Raw genomic sequence first — 21,087 nt, 5'->3', positions numbered from 1 at the left:
TACACTTGAGAAAGTAATTGAAACTTTATTGTTGAAATCTACTTTATTAGATAAAGAATGATTATGAATTGGCCATCCTAAGAATTTAGTGGAATCATGAAATTTTAAAACGTTATAGCAAATTGTTTACCTTATCATCACACGGCATGGAATAAAGAACTTAAAATGTTGTAAGTTATTAGAGGGTAAAAATTCTTTTTGACTCTTGAAGCTATCAAGATATAGAACACTTTATTGTCTCATCTCATCAAAGTCGCTCATCATCCCTTCATGATCATTCGATAAAATTGATCCGATAATCACCGACTAACAAGGGTGATCCCTAAGTCGGGTCGATGTTAAAAAAAATCAAGAGAACACTAAAAAAAATTATAGTTCTTCAGTACGACACTCTGAATCAATATAGAGAAGTGACAAGGTTTATAAATGAGAAAACAGACTATACCTATGGTCTTACACATAAAAAAGTCTATCTAAAAGGTTGAATGACTTGTAAAAAAAATCACTAATTCTTATACTAATATTGAACTATATTTTATGTCTAAAAAGATGTGTCATGAAAATACTTGTCCTTCTAGAGAATCATTATAGTCCCTGGTTTTATTGTTCATGTATAGTCCGAGCTACTCTTAGCTCAAATATTTATGTTGCCCTGGTTTGAGTTACTCATAGCTCAAATATTGGTCTTCTACGGTTCCAAGCTAATTCTAACTCAGATTTTGATTTATCCTTGTCCTAAGTTAATCCTTGCCGAGATTTCTTTTTCGACTCAAAAGTAATAATATCATTAAAATAAACAATCTCGCTGCAATGTTTGAACGATGAATTTTTTTACATAGAATGAACCACCTAATATTACTATAGTGCCCGTCAAGTTAGAATAAAGAACTTGTAATCTTCAACTGACAAACTAAGAATATAGTTGCCTTTAATCTTTTTTATCTTCACAACTACATTTGATTAATGTTGGACCAATACATTGAAGAATTAATGAGATTTGATTAGATTTAATATTTCGCTTCAAAACCTATGTAGATATGGCCATAAAAACAGACTCCTACAAAAAGATGAAAAAATAGAACTCCAACAAAAAATGAGACAAACAAAAACTTGGAAAAGATAAATAAATCATATATTAATGTAGATATATCCACTTTATTTATAAATAAAGAGCAATTTAAACTAAATGGGACTTATCGTCGGTAAAATGACAACGACAGCTCCAAACGAACTCAATTTAGAAAGAATAATAAAAGAAATTGAGAGGGAAAGAAGGCAGCTAATTTTTTTTTTCAGTTCTTGTTATGATGTTATTCCGTGTTAATCTTATCTCAATTTTTAAAATTTTTATTTTGGATTTTTATGTTTGACAGAACTTGGTTTGTTAGGCTTAGTAGGCTTTATAGGAATTTTTAGTTGTTTTTGACATGTATTGTTATCAGAAATAATATATTATAAAAGATTAGCACGACCCTAGGCAAGGATGACCAAAAAGCCACCCATCTAAATGATTCTAATTTCTAAAGTAGCTAATTAGCTATAAATTACATGCCAAAATGATCAGCGATAGCATCAAATTTTGTTTACAAATGAGTTAATTTAAAAAACCATTAAAATCATAGACAGCTGATCTTTTACTTTGATTCTCTAGTAAGACAAGATAGCTTCTGTCTTTAAGAAATAAACTAAGTTAATTAATAAGCAACATTCTACTAATCTAATCATCTGATTAGAGCTTAGGAAATATATATAAAAAAGTTCATATAATAATAATTATCTCTACAGGAACCAGTTCATAAGCAACACTAGGAATCATATAAAAAAACTGAAGTTTTAGTTGCCTTTGCCATTAAAAGAAAAAAAGGAATCACCCAAAGATATGTTAGTTCAGCAAGCAAGCTGTACACAAGGACCAAATTTATTTATTTATTTTTTTTGCTGTAAAAGATGCACATATGATTTGGCCTCGTGCACTTTTGAAGAAAATTTTAAACTTTATTATATAATTATTATTCTATGTTACAGAAATAATAACTTACAAATTATATTAAAAAAGTTTATGGCACTCTCTTAATATTACCAAAAATTATGAAAATACAGGAAACTCTTACAGCCCAAGTTAATAAGAGTGGGTTTTATAATTTTATTATGAAAATACATAAAAATTAAACCCGCTCTTATTAACGGAGTGTGTACTACCCGTGCTACTTTTCCATAACCAATTATGCCATTTTCCAAATATAAATGTGTGAATAAAGGGTCATTTAACCCCTCTTACTTAACACAAAATATCAAAACTGTCCAAATTTGTATTTTATAACAAACTTACTCACAACTTGACAATATTGATTAGTTTACACCCTTGACCATCAAAATCAACTTCAGTTTAGGTTATGAATTGACTTAATTATGATAAATTATTAATTGTTTTGTCATAAAACACGGATTTAAACCATTTTTATCTCTTATATCAAGTTATAGGGATGAAATTAATCTTTGTTGATAAATGCATGCACCATTAAGATAACCACCATATCTCTATCACGTGTAATGCTAGAGTTAGGAGCAACTTTTAAGCTGTCATGTGTCTAATAGTCTAATGAATTTGTACTCAAGACAGGCCTAATTGGGCATTTGAATTCCTAAGTGTTCAGTTAAAAGAAAATTCCAAAGTGATGGACCAGGTTACAAATTGGGAGCACATGAGACAAGGCCGCTTCAGACAGACCCAATGTTAAAAGCGGAGGACCCCGACGACAAACTCATTTTGCCTCAACTTTTTTAACTTTATGCTAGCAATGCATGCAGTTATTTGTGCACCGTTTATTATAGCTGTTAAAATCAGACCATTGCCATTTAATTTCTAACTCGATCAATTATGCTATTGATTTACTTTTTACTCGTGAAAGGAAAACGATAGTTTTATGAGATACATTTAAAGAATAGGAAAAAGAAAAAAACTTTACCTATACTGCTCACAAACTGCACATACAGCTAGCATCCTCCTTCCTTAGATGGAAGCCCATTTCTGAGTTGGGAATATGAATATGCGGTAAACCTCCGGTATTCCAAAGTTCACCTTAAAATCAATCAAGTTCATAATACTGCACATAAAAATTCCTTCTGTGACCTTTAATACATCATGGTATGGACGAGAAATCTTCGCTCTGCAGAACTGGCAAAGAATTTTCAAGTTTGACAGAAAATATAAGTACCAGTGAGTTGCAAAAAGGGTTATGACAATGGAAGTATAAAGTTGTTTCAGCATGGAAAATGAGTTAGAAATCTACTAAGGCAGAGTAGTCCAGAAGAGAAGAAATACAACAGGCACAGGCATACCTTCAATTAATAATTATAACGTTGGAGTGTTTTCTCTTTCGCCTCCTTGCTTTTCTTAGAATTCTCTCAGAGTTTACAGTTGCTTGATCAACAGTGTAGTCTCCAATTCCTTATTCAAGAAAAAAGATAAAATTTAGGAGCAACAAAAGCAAGGCAATATTGTTAGCAATGCGTGCATTATAACTGGATTCACAGAATTTAGATACTTCAGGATCTTTTAGCAGTTTAGCCTACAGTAAATGGTTCACTTGATTGCAGAAATGCCAAAATATTTGCTAAATTAGTGCAGCAATAATTGCTATCACGGAAACTTCTATGAACAGATACGAGAAAGGTTTAATTATTAACAATTAACAGCCAATCCAGCAAATCTGGCTTTACCTACCTGTTTGGTTGCCGTCCATCAAGCATGAAAAAACTCCATCAATCTCCTCATCTGATTCAATGATGACACTGCATTGTTTCTCCTGTAACATTGACTACATCTTAAACATACGCAGCAACAAAAATGGACCAAAGTTTACAGTAAATAGACATATTCTCTCAAATCCCACACAGTCACGTGAATCTTAGGGCCAAGTAACTTAAAGGGGAAAAAAAAATTCAATTGTACAGGGTGCAACATGTTTTGACCACAAGGCATGATCAGCAGGAAAAGAACACCATACATAAGATCCATGCATGTACTTAGTACCTTGTGAATAGGAGAACATCCTTTGCGCTTTTGCTCCTTGTGGATTTCCCTCTGCGCGATTGTAGCTTTTTCTGTCTTTACAGAATTCCAACTTCCCATTTCTATCTTTGGAGGCATTGTTGATTGCCCACAAGCCTTTCCAGGCATCAATAGGCTGATAAAAACCATTTGTAATTTCAAAATTTTAAACAAAAGTCCAAGACAAGGATGTGCTTAACATGATATTGAATTGTACTATTGTGCATTTCTCTCTATCTCTTCGTGTTACACATGCATCCATATCCGCCCTCATGTGCATATCTATTTTGTACATCGCATAAATTGCACATAAACTTTTGTGCGAGCACTAAACTGAGTTACAGTAGCAAAAAACATATAATTTATTATTTAGTCCTTTAAAGTGCTCATATAAGAAATTTCAATAATGCAGATATCAATGTTCAATCATATATTCCATCAAAGAGAGATTGTATGTATGTCTTGCTTTCCTCCTGGTCCCTATTTGGAGGAGGAATTCTCAGCCACTATCACTTTAGTGAGAGAATACCCTATCAGATAAAGCTAGTAGACCCAACAGTCTGATATTGGATTATATAGAAGATAAAATCTATGTTGAGTAACTGAAATAATCTATGGCCAATTTAGTAAAAGAAAAGGTTATGCGTACTTGTTAATCAACTTTGGCTTCTTCTGCGGCGTGCTATGAGAGCCACTAACCTGCATAATTTATATCATAATTTTGTGAGAATTGATGCATAGATAGTCGACTGTTAAATTTTTTGTTGTGTTCCTTGCAGAAAAAACAGCAGATACCTTTGCTGGAAGTATCATAATGGATGGACTATTTTGGCTGAAGGTTTTCTGGTTCAAGGATGCTGCCTACAAGGATGAGAACTGTTAACCATAAACTAGCTGAGACGTCTTACAAAAGTTAAAACAGTAAGTTCAGCTTCTATTGGAATGGAAGATTTTGAGGCTTTATTAAACTAAAAATTGCACTGCGGCTTAAATTAAAAATGCATGTAGTTCCTTAGTAATTAATAATTATACATGCCTGTAGTTCCTTAGTAAAGGTCGTGCAGAGGTCGCTTTGTAGTTTCAATACAGAGGCTTCCATGTGATGTGGCAAGGCAGAAAGGACCAAGAAAATCTGCTGCAGTTTGTCTTGAAATATATCCTTGCTCAGTTGTTGAGATATAGATATCAAGCTCCCATTAATGCTAACTTTGGTATCATCCTGTCCCTTGATCTGGTTTACAATACACAGTCATGTTTAAAAAGACTATACCCTTCAAAACATTGAAAATGTGCAAGGTCAATGTGAAAAATAAAGGGACACTAGGGGTTGTTACCATTAACTGCAGTGAGGTGTCAAGACCAACCAACTTCTGCCGTATGGCTTCCACTGCATTACATTTTGATAAACAATAACACAGATTAACTAACATCATAAAAGTCTAAACACTCCAATAAAAGAGTACAGCTATTCAACAAAAAGTAACTTAATCTTTTACTTTAGTAGACCTGGAATTAATTCATGAGACAAACTAGAAACAATTAGACGAGAAGTATGCATTAGCAAGTCAAACAAATGAAAGCAGAAGAGAATAGATCAATTTTCAACTCTTAATGAGTTATCAGTAGATTTTGAAGCACTTTCAACTCCAAAATTTTGGAAATACTTCACTAATCTGTAATTAAGTTTGCACAACATCGCTAACTATTGTCATATGATTTAAAAAAAATCACCCCTTCAGGTCATTATATTGTAAAATATCACGGACTTGGGTTACTTACTTTCCAGAGATACTTCTTTTGTTCCTTTGCTAATTTGCATGACATCACTTTGAACAGAATCCAAGATCATGCCAAACTTGTTCAATGAAGTTTCCATCATTGTCATCCGGTGCTCAAGTTCTTCATTTATCTGACCTGATAGGGTAAATTGAAAATAGGCCCTTGCAATGAGATCTTTGGTGAATAAAGACAAACAACTGTAGGCTGTTTCGTTCTTTTTATTTTCTCAATGCAGCTTAAGTTATTTTACTTCCAGAGTAGAAACTTACATTTGTGATCTGGAATAGATGCGGGATTCCATTTACGAATTATATTGGTAGAAGATCTAGATAGAGGCATTTGACTTTCTTCACGAGCATAGCCAATTGGGGGAAAGCAAGACGTCCTTTTCACAGAGTTCTCTCGTTCTTGAGAATTAAATCTCTGTACATAACAAATGAATACAGACCATGGAGAGCGGAATTACAATCAATATGTACTATACTTCTTTGGTTACAACATTATTGCTATTAAAGACCAAAACCATTATGAGAAATTGGTCCATTGTGAAGATTTAACAAAGAAGAGATTGCAAGTAATTCAAACAAGAAATTATCCTGAACCACAAACTAAAAGATCTTTAAAGAGGTGAAAACATGCATGCCTTGTGCGTATTCAATAATAAGAGTTGTGTATCTTGCGTGATCAACGCTATATGAGTAGATCTTCAGACCTTGTACTGAAAAATATCAACCATAGGAAAAGAAAATAAATCCAAACTGGCTGCTATCCTTTGCTAAACGTATACTTTAAGATGAACAGATGGTAAATTTTACTTTTTCGAGGACATGTGATAGAAAGAAAAGAGAGAGGGGGGACCAATTTCTGATCATGCCTCAAAAGACCTACAGATTTCATAGTGCATGCTAAAAATTAATTGGAAAAGAAGATGATGAGAATAATATCTCAAATTTTGTTCCATTCATCAAGTGCATCAACCACTAAGCTTTATGCTGATGCAAATCCAGTGATCTAGCTGAGCTATGTCTTTAGCAATCTTTTCTTTTTAAATAAAAAAATCTAGAAAGCCAACTTGAGTTACTTGACATGAAAAACAAAAAACGAAATTCCACCTGATCATTTATCGGAACTTCATCAAAAGAGCTTTGAGAGAGCTGAGAGAACATGCCGTGCTGAGATGAAAACCCCTGTGAAAATGATTGCTGTGACTGTTGCGATCGATGCTGTAATGTTTGTGGTCCAGTTGCTATAGCACTCAATCTCCTAGGAATCAATAATAAAAACAAATGAAATAGTATAAGTAACTGATAAAAACACCTATTTCAGAAACAAAAGCCTCTTTCGATTCACAACCATTAAATCCAACAGAAAGTAATCATGATTTCACAATTCATAAATTATGAAATTACTGAATTATTCGATCTCACAAAGACGCTAGAATGATCTACCATTGCAAAACTAGCCAGTTGTTATAGTTCTGGCAGAGAGAAATAACGAAATCAGTACATTACTGAAGCTATTAATTCTATGTTCGTATTTTCTAACTAGTAATTAGTAACTTAGCATTAAATCGTTATAAATCTAATACTGATCATAAATTCATAATACAAAAGCATTGGTGAAATTTTGATCTCATTTTTATTTTACAAAATAATGAATTAAGCTAGGCAGCAATTCTTACGCCAGAGCAAGAGAGCTAAATATTCTACAATTACAAACTTATTTTAGTGATTTTTATCTTGGCAGTAAATAAACGGATCATACTAAGAAATCAAGAGCAATTCAATCACCTTATATAGCAAGCTAATTTACCAAAATGAGAACACAATTGCAAGCTTATTCAAAACCTAGGAGTTCGTCTACTGAGAAAAAAGCATCAAATACATAAAATCAAAAATAAAAAGAACAGCGAAATATTTTGTAAGATTATTTTCGCTATTTCAAGGTTTAGCAAAACAAACATATACAATTCTCAATAAAACGAAAACAATCGCGTTCTAGTCAGTACATATTCTCGGGAAACAAACAAAGAATAGCGAGGAAGAGAAACTAAAACCTGGACTGAGGAAGGACAGAAATAGAGCTGAGATCGCAGGCTTTGTTCATCTTCAACTTCATTTCATAATATATTAGTGATTTTAATTAGCCTCTTGTGTAGATACGAGAATGAAATCTAAACTGTGAAGTTTTTTCTGAGATTTGAAACGGAAACCCTAGGTTAATTAAAAGGTCGATGAACTAGTTTTTCTTTTGAATTGAGAGAAAAATGTTTCAAATGTTTTAGAGAGAGAGAGAGTGAAGAAGCGAGTGAGTTATAGGGAGGCATGGCGGGAACGTGACTTTGCAGGTTGTGAATTCAGTTAGCTGAACAGAGATGGACTGGCCCAATTGCCACCTCGAGGTCTGAATGTTTTGGATCGGGTTCTTTTTGCTCGGCCTATTAGCTTGAGATTATTTTAAAAAAAAAAATTACAGACAATATTCTTTTTAGAATGTAAATTTTCTCAATACTTTTCACTTATTACCTTTTAAAAAAGGTTGGCATTTTTAAAAATATTAGGAATATTTATTTACTTTTCTATAGTTTTTTTTAGATTATTGCATTTAGAGTTTAGCGTTTTGAAATTTAGTTTTTTAAACCGTGGTGGCAGGCAGAGATAGTCGGAGGTGATTGATGGTCGGAGGTTTTCATCAGCAACCGTTGATGGGGGCGGTGGCCAGTGGTCGGGGAGTAGCGGTTGACGGTCGGCGGTGGTTTTCGCCAATAACCATTAGTAGCGGTTGTTTTTGCCAATAGATCATAATTGGTTTTTTAGAACTTGTCATAAATATACCAACTTTTTTTTTCCAAATTCATACGGGGTTGATATGACATCCATTGGTTAAAAGACCTATACCTTGGTAAATTACACCAATAAATGAGTGATACATCATCATCATAAATGAATTTGAAAAAAAGAATGAAAGTTGATATATTTTATGATAAGTTTTAAAATACATGATTAAATTAAAAAAACATATAAACTTTATGAATTTTTATGCATTACTCTTTTATTTTTAACATTTTACAGCCCAAACACCTTCTTTGATGTAGTTTTAGTGCTGTTTTTATGAATAAAAATGCCAAACCACCATTAATCTACTTAATGCAAACTTTTAAAATATTAAAATATGAGCTACCAATTTTAAATAATTTTTTGGCCAAACTCATTCTCAGGTCCCTCTACTCTTCACTTTTTTTCAGCAGGTCCCTATACTTCAATTTGACGTTTACAGATCCTTTGAATTTCAATTTCGTTGTTATTACACCCTTTTATGGATGGAATTTGGAGAGTGTACCTCACTCTCCGTTATTGAGAATGTGAAAAATATATATAATATTTTTAACTTTCAAATGAAGTAAAAAATACCTTAAAATCCTTATATTTAGTTTATACTGCATAAAATCCTTGTACTTACTCTACAAATTAAAACCAAATCTTATTTCTTTTAAATTTCATTAATTATACTATTATAAATTCATATATTTATAGATAATTAATAGTGTAGCATTAACTAATTAAAACTAATCAAATAATTATAATTAGTTTATTACTTTAATTTATTTCGGATTTAATTTTTATTTTGAAATAAAATTTAATCTGTAATTTCAGTCCCGCCATCGTTTTCGCCCCCACTCCGAACGACACCCAAAAAAATTTTATTTAATGAACTAAATCTCAATTTATTTGAAAATTAATTTTTAATCTACATAAATATAAATTTAACTCGAGTTTTTTTTTTATACCGGAAAAAAAAATTTGGCCGGCCACCACTACAATATGGTGCCCTTTCTTTCCTCCATTAATGGAGGAAACTGATGTTTCCTCCATAATGGAGGAAATGAGCACAAAGCTCGTTTCTTCAATGGAGGAGACGATCTGTTCGTCTCCTCCATTGAGGAAACGCAGATCTGTGTTTCCTCCATTAAAGGAGGAAACCAGCAGGCTTCCTCCATTAATGGAGGAGAGACCTGCTTCTCTCCTCTATTAATGGAGGAATCCGGCAATTTTTTTTTTCCGACAATAAATTTTTTTTGAGAAAAAAGTGTTATTTGGTCCTTCAATTTTAGCCACATTATTTTTTTTATATTGACACGTCATTATTTAACGGAGTGTATTATTTAACGGAGAGTGTAGCACACTCTCCACATTTTCTGCGTATAGGGATATAAAAACAATAAAAATTAAAGTATAAGGATTCAAAAACGACAAATTAAAATATAGGGACCTAATGAAAAAAAGTGAAGAGTAGAGGGACCTGAGAATGGGTTTGACCTAATTTTTTTCCTATACGAATTACCTTTCATAATTTAGTTAAGGTCTGAAAAACTACCGACCTTTCAGATTTTTTTCAATTGCACCCTCACCTTGTAATTTCTTCAATAACACCCTATTTCGTAGTTTTGGTTGTCAATAGCACCCCGACCTTGTAAAACAGTCAATTTTGCCCTATTTTGTATTTTTGACTTTCAATAGCACCATAAATCATCAAATTAAACTCATTTATCGAGGACTTATTTGAATTTGTTTAAGTTAAAGGACTTGTTTAAAAGTGTTCAAGTAGAAAAAAGTACGAGTTCACCTTTAAATTTAGTTTTTTTTGAAAATTTTCATCTTTATAGTAATCAAATCATCTAATTTTTTTAATTTAGAGTGCTATTGAAAGCCAAAAATACAAAATAGGGTGCTATTGAAAAAATTATAAGGTGAGGGTGTTATTGAAAAAAATTTGAAAGGTCGGTAGTTTTTCAGACCTTAAGCTTATAATTTATAGAGTAAGAGCATCCCCAATGGTACTATTTAAAATAAAGAGCATCTTTTGTAGAATAAAGAGCATCTTAAAGATAAAGAGTGATATTTAAAATTTTACTCCAATGGACTCTTTAATATCAGTTTTTTATTGTATATAATTTCAATAATTAATAATAAAATAAAAATATTAAATAATAATAATATTAAATTAATTGACTCTAATATTAAATTTTATAAAAAATATTAATAAAATATTAAATATTAATAAAATAATTTTTTTATTTTTATTTTTTATTCATTTATTTATTCAGTTTCTTTACTAAAAGTAAAAATATAATATTTAAAAGTAAAAATAACCACCTTATTTTTTAAAATTTAAAATTCTACTATTTGAAAAATGAAGTAGAGAGTGAAAATGGCTCTCTACATGTGGAGAGCCATTTTCACTCTCTACTCTAAATATAAAAAATAGAGAGTTCATTGGACTCCTAATTTATTGTCAAACTCTTTAATTTAAAGAGTTTGACAATTTTAGAGAGTCCATTGGGGATGCTCTAAGGGTACAAGCTTGGTGTAAGTACAATTTAACTCAAAAAACGCGTTGGAACCGACTATACCACGTCAAATAAAATAAAAAATCTATGATGCCTATCTGCCTATTTGGTTAAATACTAAACCAATTGATAGTTCAAGTGTCTGTACTTAAGGAAGCAAGAAAAGATGGGGTGTTTTCTTTCTTTTTGGAACTTGACTTTTAAAAAACTTCGATTAAACACGCGAACTACTAAATTTAAATGCAGCTTTAATTTTTTTTGTAATTCTTGACTTTAAGAAATTGCCCTCTCTTTACCGGCCATGCTTCATTGACAGTTGTAAGTCTTCTGTCATCGGTTTAAACGATTCGTTTTGGATTAACGTCGCCGTGAAATTGCTGGTGGGATTGAACGGAGGCTAACACGTGGGCGTTAAGATAGAGAAGGTAGCAAAAGAAAAGACTTTTCCACCAAGGAATATTCTTTCTGATGCTATGGTCCCACATGTAATCCTAAGTAGGATGTTGAGGGAATTAATATAATTAAACTGTTATTATTGTGTGGAAAAATAATCATTGTGGACAAAATATTAAACCTTATCATAAACCTTAACTAAAATATTTACTTGTACATCTCCTTAACCCAATTTAAAGATCATGTCAAAATCAACCAATAGATTTGGTTTTAGATATATAAAATCACTCACACATTTTTTTTTTATATATAGATAGCAAGCTGATCATTGCAAATTTTAGATATTATCCTGTGTGAAAGAAAAAACAGTCATGCACGTTTTTACTTAAAAAGAAATCAGTCATATATTTTGATAATCCTAAGTAGGATGTTGAGGGAATTAATATAATTAAACTGTTATTATTGTGCGGAAAAATAATCATTGTGGACTAAATATTAAACCTTATCATAAACCTTAATTAAATGGCCAAAATACTTAAAAAAAAACCCACTATTAAACTTTATCATAAACCTTAATTAAATGGCCAAATTACACCCTATTTAGGTTTTTCAGTTTTCGCATGTACGCCAATAGACTAAAATGACCTCTTTTTATTTGAAAAAAAGTTCAAATTAATTCTTCATTTTCAGCCTATATACTAATTAGATGTTAATGTTATTAATATTATAAAAATGCCTTATTCTTATAAAAAATCAACAATTAATGATTTTACTTTTTTTTACTTTATATTAATTATTAATATTTTTTAAAATTAAAAACTGTAATCCTTTTTCCGGAAAAAAATTAAAACCTTAAAATTTAATAAATAATAATTATTTATAATTTTATTTAATTTTATTAATTATTCGATGTTCAATGGTTCGTATTTTTTATTAATTAAAATTTAACAAATAATATTTTTTAAAAAGGTTAAAAATCATAAAAAAATATGTTCACACAAAACGAGATTAATTTACGAAAAAAATTAAAAATACAAAAAAAATATTTTTTTTTTAAAAGGACCACCACCGAGTGGTCTGTTTCTTTCTTAACAGAGCACCAATCGGTGGTCTGTTCCTTTCTGAACAGACCACCACCGGTGGTCTGTAGAAGAACAGACCACCGGTGGTGGTTTTTTTTATTTATAATTTTTTTTTATTTAATTTGTTTTAAAAAATATAAAAATTAATTAATTATTAGGATTTGTTTGAATATTTTTAAAGATGAAAAATTAATTTGTATTGTTTCAAATGGAAAAAATTAATGATGCAATCCTTATATTTAGTTGGTTTTAATAATTTTATCCTTAAATTAATTGAATTATCAATTTTTTTATTTTGGGGTACAGACGAAAACTGGAAACCCTAAATAGGGTGCAATTGAAAATTCTCCTAGGCGGTGGTGGAATTGAAAAAAAAATTAAAGGTGGGGGAATTTTCAGTATTTTTACCTAATTATATATATTTAAACATCTCCTTAACCCAATTTAATCAATTATATTCAAATCAACCAATAGATTTGGTTTTAGATATATAAAATCACTCAGATATATTTTTATATAAATAGCAAACTGATGATTGCAAATTTTAGATATTATCCTGTGCATGAAAGAAAAAACAGTCATGTACTTTTTTACTTTTTACGTAAAAGAAATTCAGTATATATGATAATTTGTCACATATTAGACATTTGCTATGTAATTGTTTTACTCAATCCAAGCTAAACGTTTGGGACTATGATTATGCAAAAACAAATAATTATAAGAATTTGATAAAAAGAGCATATAATTGTAAAACATTAAAAGATAGTGAAAGTTTTTTTCTTTTGATTATACAATTCGATGTGTATCGTTTATGCTATTTGAAATCTAATTGAATTTTAAGAAGAGATTAATATTTTATTTTTGAAATTTAATTACAATAATTTTGATCATAATTTCATAATTGCCGTTGTTACCATTATTATTAATTTAATTTTAAAAATGACTTTTTTTAATCAAGGTTTTTTTTGTCTCATTTTTCTCAAACTCTTTTTTCTGTTTTTATCTTCTCTCAATTTGTTTTCTTCATTTCTCAAATCTATCATTTTTCTTCTCTTTTTTTTGTAGATTTGTGAATACAACATCGCTGTCTTTCTTTCGATTGTTTAATCGTCCACGTTTTTTTCGGTGGTTTTATCGCCTCGTCCTCTTTTCCCGGTGATTTCATCATTGTCATCTTTACCAGAAATTTCTTTATCGTCGTTTTTTCTTATGGTGATTTCATCATCGTCGATCTTCCGTCTTTTAAATTTTATGTGATTGTTTATATTTTTTAATTTTTTAGATTTTTCGCACACAAATTATTATAAATTTATTGATATCTTGTTATATAATTGTGCTCTTATTCATTGAATTGTTCTATTATTTTTAGGAATGGCAATGGGGCGGGGTGGGGACGGGAAAGCCATCCCCATCCCCATCCCCGTGTCTATGGAGAATCTCCATCCCCGTTCCCATTTAATTAATGGGGATAAAATCATTCCCGTCTCCATCCCCATGGTTTTCCTATCCCCATGGGGATCCCCTTTCCCCGTTTATTAAATATAATTTATAAATAATTTCATTATTTTCATAAGATATTTTTTAAAAAATTAATTATAAAAAATACTATTATCTTTTATAATATTATATATTTATAACTAAATAGAAACTAATAAAAAAATTAAATTAAATTATTTAAAATTATAAATAACATACTAAAATTTATAACATAATATAAATATGCATAAATATAAATCGGGTCCCCATGGAGTGGGGACTATACTCCCCGTCCCCTTCCCATCTCCGTGGTTGAAGAATGATTTTTCCCCATCCCCGTATCCATGGGAGTAATTGGTGGGGATTCCCCGCCCCATTAGGGGCGGGTCCCCACGGAAAACGGGAAATCCCCTCCCATTGCCATCCCTAATTATTTTAATGCTACTGATTCCGTACAAAACGAATTGATTTATATTTTATTGGTATTTTGATGATGTTTTTGCTACTGTTTTGTACGCAACAATTTTTTTTTTTTGAAACTACGCAACAAATTTATTTTATTTATGGTGTATTTACGCAAAAAGACCGTATCAATACACCACAAAAATACCATAAAAATATTATAAAAACACCATAGAAAAAATACTATAAAAAACAACACCAAAATATCGAAAAGAATAAATTTCAAAAAGAGATAATCCGAAAAAATTCATCTTTCTTTGTCTCAAAAATAGAATAAAATCATTTTTGACTAAAAGTAGAATGTAATTATTTGACGGTGGATTTCAAATCCACACCCAATTAATAAATCATAATAGTTCATGCAAATCAACAGTACTTTGCTACCAAAAAGAATGAACGAGCCTATGATAAATTCGTAGATCCGCCCTCACTATAGCTACATTGCTGTGGGATCTTTTAACAGAACCTTCCTCTTGAAGAAAGCAAAGCTTGATTAACTCACCTATGCTACTCTACTTAGAAAGATAATTAAATATTTATGTAAATTGCAATGGCAAATTAAAAAATTAGGGCATAAAAACCAGAATGGAGCCCGCCATACAAATTTTTAAAGTAAAATTTTTAGAGTCTGAATTTTGTTTTTAGAGTTTAACAACTAGCTCAAAGACAAGCAATCTCTTTTCAAGCCTAATCACAGCTACATAGAATGAAGTTTCATTTCTTTTTTTTCAAATATAAAAAACTTCCCTCTCTCTAAATTGGGGATTTTAATCTTTGATCTTATAATTTAGAAATACACTGAATTCTTGAGGTGTTTTAGATAGTCTGCAGTCATGGCAGTAGTGAGTCATGCGGTGAGTCCGGTGAATTGTCCACAATATAGAGACGGCGGAGGAGGAGCTACAACTAGTTCCGGTGGAAATATGGCGGCGGCGGCAAGTAGCGAGAGAATAGAAGGAAGTGGCAGTGTTTCACGTGTAATTGAAGAGAAGATTTACGTTGCTGTAGGCAAAGATTTTAAAAAAAATAAGTCGCTGGTTATTTGGGCATTGCATAATTCTGGAGGGAAAAGTATTTGTATACTTCATGTTCATCAACCTGCTCAGATGATCCCCTTGGCCTTGAGTAAGTCTGTTCATTTTCTTTTGGGAGGAATTGAAGCAGCGCTTATATCATTTGAGCTGTAGTTCATTTCATTGGTTGAATTTTTTTTATTTGATTATAGATTTTGTCTAAGTATCTCCATCATAACAGAATTTTGTGATTGAATAACTGGTTGTTTTAATTCAATTGTTTTTGTTAATTTTGTTATGCAGTGGGTACAAAATTTCATGCTAGCTCACTTAAAGAAGAGGAAGTTAGGGCTTATAGGGAGATTGAAAGGAAAGAAATGCATGAAATGCTAGAAGATTACCTTGTCCTTTGCCGGCAAATGGGGGTATTAATTTCTTTTGCTTGTTCTTGTGTTTATATTGTGTAAATTTGTTCTTGAATTGGGAATTGTGAACCACACATTCTAATCAAGAAAAAGATATGGATATCTATGAATTGGGTTAGAAAAATTTGAGTTTATGTACTCGTTGTTCACAGGTGCGGTCTGAGAAACTGTGTACTGAAATGGGAAGTATTGAGAAGGGGATTTTGGAACTTATATCTCAACATGGTATCAGAAAGCTTGTCATGGGAGCAGCATCAGACAAGCGCTATTCGAAGTAAAACAACTAGAACGTATACAAATTATACATCTTTCCATTTTTCAGCTCTTGTAATTTCATTATGGCTGCTCAAATATTGTAGGAATATGACGGAAATCAAGTCTAAGAAGTCGACTTGTGTGCGCCTGCAAGCACCTGCTTCTTGCCATATCTGGTTTATATGCAAGCAGTACCTTATATACACAAAGTATGCTTGGCATGTTAATTACAACTGCTATTTTTTTCCTTTTTTTGTTATTTTGAATTTCTACATGTGAATGATGTGTGGTAATTGCTCGTTGGAGAAACTTTACACTTGTTACTGCTTAGGAAAAATATGCAAACTGAGTTATTTTATTAAGGTGTATATTATCTTAGATGATCACGGCCATAATGGAAGTCTATGTTCAAACAGGGAAGCTACTTTGGTTGAAAGTGATACAGAAGAGTTCAGACCATTTTCACAGCCAGCAAGCCCAAACGTTGAAACTGGACAATCAAATCATTTGAGATCACAGTCTATTACCCTTGGGCAGAGCAATCAACCAAGGCTCACAAATCCAGTTCAAGATTTATTCCGCAGGGCACATTCTGTGACTTTTGGCCGACAGGGAGGAAAAGTTTCAACTTTTCTTTCTTCAGATAATGTTGGAAGGCCATCAACATCACAGAGCAGGCCAGATGCAGAAGGTGCTTTATCTGTATCATCTGACGAATTGGATACATTGTCAAGGAGTACTTCTCAGGGTTCAGTTCTTTCAACATGTTCTTCCAATGGAACAGCCGTTCTTGGTATGGCTGTTAAGAATGTAGGAAGAAGGAATGGTGCAGAGTTGAGTGTACTGCATCAGCCTAAAGAGGATCTTAGCCGATCTTCGCCCCCCAGTGTATTGGTATAAATTAATAGTTTGACGTACTTATTTTCTTTAAATTGGGCATGCTCTGGTATTCTAGGTTCATAGTTGGGCAGTTGGCATATATATTAGCATGTTATTATTATAGCTTTTTTTTTGGAGCGTTAAATTCTTGATGGATTCTGGCAGGTCGGAAGCATAGAGGATCCACTTTATGATCAACTTGAACAGGCAATGGTAGAGGCTGATAGTTCAAGGCGAGAGGCATTCGACGCGGCATTCAGGCGTGCAAAAGCCGAAAGAGACGCCATTGATGCCATACGCAGGGTATTTTCACTAGTAAACTGTCTTTCTTTTCTTTTCCTCATCAAGCTTTTTCTCCATCTCTTGATCACACCCGTCTTCTCTCCTCCCCAACCTGTTCTCTTTTCAGTTATTGTTTGAGCCTCGAGGGAAGGTGATTGTTTTCAGAGCATGGAATATGAAATAAAAGTAGAGAGAACAGTTCATAAAAGTTCAAAAAATGAAGTAGGTTGGTTACTATATGATAAAACATTTGGCTGGTAGAATGATCTACATTTAAATGCGTCCTTTTTGGGACCTCACAAAGTAAATGAGTAAATATGCATTGCACACTCATTGTTGTCAATTTTCAGGCCAAAGCATCTGAAACTCTATATGCTGATGAGTCGAGACAGAGGAAAGAAATCGAGGAAGCTTTGGCCAAGGAAAAGGAAGAACTTGAAAAGAAGCAGAAGGAGCGAGATAAAATCATGGAAGAACATCATACTGCTATGGAGCAGAAAAACCGGCTGGAGAGCCAAATTGCAGATGCTGATCAGATGGCAAAAGAGTTGGAGCAAAAAATTATTTCTGCCGTCCAACTGTTGCAAAATTACAAGAAAGAACGAGATGAATTGCAGATGGAGCGTGACAATGCACTGAAAGAAGCAGAGGAGCTGCGGAAAAGCCGAGCTGAGGCCTCAAGTTCTCAAATGCCTCGGTTCTTTTCTGAGTTCTCATTCTCAGAGATAGAAGAAGCAACTAGCAACTTTAACCAGTCTCTCAAGATTGGGGAAGGAGGGTATGGTAGCATTTATAAAGGTCTATTGCGTCACACCCAAGTGGCTATAAAGGCCCTGCACTCTAATAGCTTGCAAGGCCCTGCAGAATTTCAACAAGAGGTGAAGTTCTTGAATTGTTAAAGTTTGAAGTTTCCTGATATAGCATATTTTTCTGTTTGATTTTGAATTGAAAATCTAACCAATAGCATTATTTTCACAAACCTTCATATCTTTGGCGATAAAGCCCATTTAGCTGCCTGATTCGAAGCTGCTTCAATTTTTTGAATCTTTTTTTAAGTTTCATCTAGAAGGTCAAATAAAAATTTATCCTCTTCTTGCTCATCTGCTGTTCAGCAGTTGCTAAACATTTTGGCTAAAAGGACATTAATGCAACTGACTGTTGTTTCTCTGGCTCATTTTGCAAGTTGCAATATTCATTTTTTTAAGGTTAAATAGTGGCACAGCTATATGAATTGCATGTTTATAAATGTCTAAATTCCATAGAATGTTAATTTCTGGGGTAAGTATTTGAAGATTATTAAAATAGTAATTCTTTAGCACCTCCATCCTTTTACTGATGGTATGTTAACTTAGTAAATATCTGCATCTGCAGTTTTTAATGAATTTGAATTAAGTCTGATGTGTGAACACCCCATCATTTATGCTGGCTGTACATCAGGTTGATGTTTTGAGCAAGATGAGACATCCAAATCTTGTCACTCTCATTGGAGCCTGTCCGGAAGCTTGGACTCTTATATACGAATATCTGCCCAATGGTAGCCTTGAAGATCGACTGAGCTGCAGGGATAATTCTCCTCCTTTATCTTGGCAAACTCGCATACGCATCGCCACCGAGCTATGTTCTGTTCTTATCTTCCTGCACTCTAGTAAACCACACAGCATCGTGCATGGTGATTTGAAACCTGCTAATGTCCTCCTTGATTCAAAATTTGTGAGTAAACTAAGCGATTTTGGAATCTGCCGTCTACTTTCTCAAAATGAAGGCTCATCCAACAACACGACATTATGTTGCATAACTGACCCTAAAGGCACTTTCGCATACATGGATCCCGAGTTTCTTGCTTCTGGAGAGCTTACTCCAAAGTCAGATGTTTACTCATTTGGTATTATATTGTTAAGGTTGTTGACCGGAAGACCAGCCTTGGGTATAACAAAGGAGGTCCAATATGCATTAGATAAAGGAAATTTAACAAACCTCTTGGATCCTTTGGCCGGGGACTGGCCCTTTGTGCAGGCAGAACAATTAGCTCGCTTGGCGCTTAGATGCTGTGAGATGAACCGAAAAAGCAGGCCAGATCTTGTATCAGATGTATGGAGGGTGCTTGAACCAATGAAAGCTTCATGTGGAGGCTCATCATGTTTCCGGCTTGGTGCAGAAGAGCATTGCCAGCCACCTCCATATTTTATATGCCCCATTTTCCAGGTATTTTCACATGTTTTTTATTTATCCATTGTTGTTCAAAAGCGTACTTGTCGGTCCTTAATTTGGGTTTCATTTTCCTATGTATAACGATAAAATTTTGTTGACAGACCATTCTAATAGTCCATATTTTTTTTTCTGCATTTACATTTTACTTGCCCATAGTTTTATTGTCTTAAAAGTAGGGGTGACACAATGATGGTTCGGTTAAAAACCAACCTACAACTAAAACCAAATTTACCAAATTACTTTATCTCTTTAACTTTAACTGAACCTACCGAACTGACCAATTTAACAGAAACTGTAGTAACCAAAATACAAAACCTAAATGACTAAATTAACCAAAATATTTAACCGGACATAACCAAAATAGACCAATTAATTCGGTTTAACTGATTGTTTAGATATAAGTCGCCTGAGTCCAGAAACTGTACAACACTCTGAGCCACAAGCCTTAATTTACTGGCTTATCTGTTTGAATATTATGAACAAACTGACCACCTTTTGGCATGCAGGAAGTAATGCAAGATCCACATGTAGCAGCAGATGGTTTTACATATGAAGCAGAAGCCTTAAGAGGATGGCTGGACAGCGGACACGAGAATTCGCCTATGACAAATGTTAAGCTCACACACAACCATCTTGTACCCAACCATGCACTTCGATCAGCGATTCAGGAGTGGCTGCAAGAAAAATAAAAACTAGTGTCGATACCTCTTTCCGTTCAATACATTGTTTATAGTTGTATATCGATAGGGTAATATATAGTCTAAAGAAATGCCATTACATTTTTCTTTTGAGTCCATAGTTCTGCTGCTGTATATAGAACAGCATACATGTAGCTTAATTTTTACGGACCAGCTGGTGTTTCATATTTATATAATGAAAGCTTTGCAGGGTTTATAGATTTTAACTGTTCAAGCTATGATTGATTCAAATGAACTTGAGAAAATTCTAACCAGGCGTGCAATTGTATTTGTTTAACACTGTCCCTCAAGGAAGATGATAACAACAGAAAAAGAATCTGGTCAAATCAAGATGTCGTACCAAAATTCCGTCATTTTTCTTTATTTTGTATGATTTTTGAAACTAATTTATCATTTCCATCATGACAATTGACAAGGGAGTTGTCCTGTTCTGTGCTGTGCCTGGTACCCATGGAATATTTTCTATCACGTATGCATTTCATTTAAGGCAAAACCCCTTCTAATACGTTTCTTAGTCTATCCAGCCCGACAAAAACAATTGAGATTCATTAGTTCTCTATAGTTTTATTTTATTTTAATTAACAAGTCATTATCATAACAGAAAGATGGTGAAAAAAATAAATACATTCATAATCACGTCTCATTAGTTAACGTCTATAATATATAAATTAATATCATAAAAATGATTTAAATATTTTTAAAGAGCAAGTTAAAGAATAATTCAATTGAGATATTAT

The 21,087-nt window shown here is 32.6% G+C and overlaps 2 protein-coding genes across 5 annotated transcripts; one reads left to right on the top strand and one right to left on the bottom strand.

Moving 5' to 3' along the window:
• Window positions 1-2,855: 2,855 nt before the first annotated feature.
• On the bottom strand, window positions 2,856-8,154 carry LOC126686085 (putative recombination initiation defects 3). Of its 3 annotated transcripts, none has more exons than XM_050380110.2 (12): window positions 7,887-8,154; window positions 6,943-7,093; window positions 6,100-6,253; window positions 5,831-5,965; window positions 5,386-5,438; window positions 5,084-5,282; window positions 4,847-4,908; window positions 4,701-4,750; window positions 4,034-4,187; window positions 3,725-3,806; window positions 3,340-3,448; window positions 2,856-3,104 (listed from the first exon to the last, which is right to left on the bottom strand). In XM_050380110.2, the coding sequence occupies exons 1-11, from the start codon at window positions 7,946-7,948 to the stop codon at window positions 3,342-3,344; spliced, it is 1,209 nt and encodes a 402-aa protein (XP_050236067.1). In that variant the 5' UTR covers window positions 7,949-8,154; the 3' UTR covers window positions 2,856-3,104; window positions 3,340-3,341. The 3 variants fall into 3 exon arrangements, with proteins under 3 accessions (XP_050236067.1, XP_050236066.1, XP_050236068.1); XM_050380109.2 differs by having other exon boundaries at window positions 2,856-3,175; window positions 7,887-8,153; XM_050380111.2 differs by lacking the exons at window positions 6,943-7,093; window positions 7,887-8,154 and adding an exon at window positions 6,543-6,631 and having other exon boundaries at window positions 2,856-3,175.
• A 6,943-nt stretch (window positions 8,155-15,097) lies between these two features.
• Window positions 15,098-20,550, top strand: LOC126654094 (U-box domain-containing protein 33-like). 2 transcript variants are annotated; one of them, XM_050348150.2, is made up of 10 exons: window positions 15,098-15,715; window positions 15,907-16,028; window positions 16,181-16,302; window positions 16,388-16,492; window positions 16,700-16,877; window positions 16,927-17,049; window positions 17,328-17,465; window positions 17,795-18,322; window positions 18,882-19,646; window positions 20,159-20,550. In XM_050348150.2, the coding sequence occupies exons 1-10, from the start codon at window positions 15,424-15,426 to the stop codon at window positions 20,339-20,341; spliced, it is 2,556 nt and encodes an 851-aa protein (XP_050204107.1). In that variant the 5' UTR covers window positions 15,098-15,423; the 3' UTR covers window positions 20,342-20,550. The 2 variants fall into 2 exon arrangements, with proteins under 2 accessions (XP_050204107.1, XP_050204106.1); XM_050348149.2 differs by having other exon boundaries at window positions 15,101-15,715; window positions 16,700-17,177.
• The last annotated feature ends 537 nt before the right edge of the window (window positions 20,551-21,087 follow it).

Source organism: Mercurialis annua, linkage group LG6 (genome assembly GCF_937616625.2).
Source record: "Mercurialis annua linkage group LG6, ddMerAnnu1.2, whole genome shotgun sequence".
NCBI lineage: Eukaryota > Viridiplantae > Streptophyta > Magnoliopsida > Malpighiales > Euphorbiaceae > Mercurialis > Mercurialis annua.
Note: the sequence above shows the minus strand (reverse complement) of the source record. Positions and strands in the feature narration are given on the sequence as shown.

What these genes read in the sequence shown, in the direction of transcription:
- LOC126686085 (XM_050380110.2), bottom strand. Translation starts at nt 7,948, where the DNA reads ATGAAGTTGAAGATGAACAAAGCCTGCGATCTCAGCTCTATTTCTGTC. An exon ending in TTATGATACTTCCAGCAAAG is followed by an intron (nt 4,751 to 4,846) that starts GTATCTGCTGTT and finishes TAAATTATGCAG; the next exon opens with GTTAGTGGCTCTCATAGCAC. An exon ending in GATGGACGGCAACCAAACAG is followed by an intron (nt 3,449 to 3,724) that starts GTAGGTAAAGCC and finishes TTCTTGAATAAG; the next exon opens with GAATTGGAGACTACACTGTT.
- LOC126654094 (XM_050348149.2), top strand. Translation starts at nt 15,424, where the DNA reads ATGGCAGTAGTGAGTCATGCGGTGAGTCCGGTGAATTGTCCACAATAT. An exon ending in TCCTTTGCCGGCAAATGGGG is followed by an intron (nt 16,029 to 16,180) that starts GTATTAATTTCT and finishes CGTTGTTCACAG; the next exon opens with GTGCGGTCTGAGAAACTGTG. An exon ending in CTGCAGAATTTCAACAAGAG is followed by an intron (nt 18,323 to 18,881) that starts GTGAAGTTCTTG and finishes GCTGTACATCAG; the next exon opens with GTTGATGTTTTGAGCAAGAT.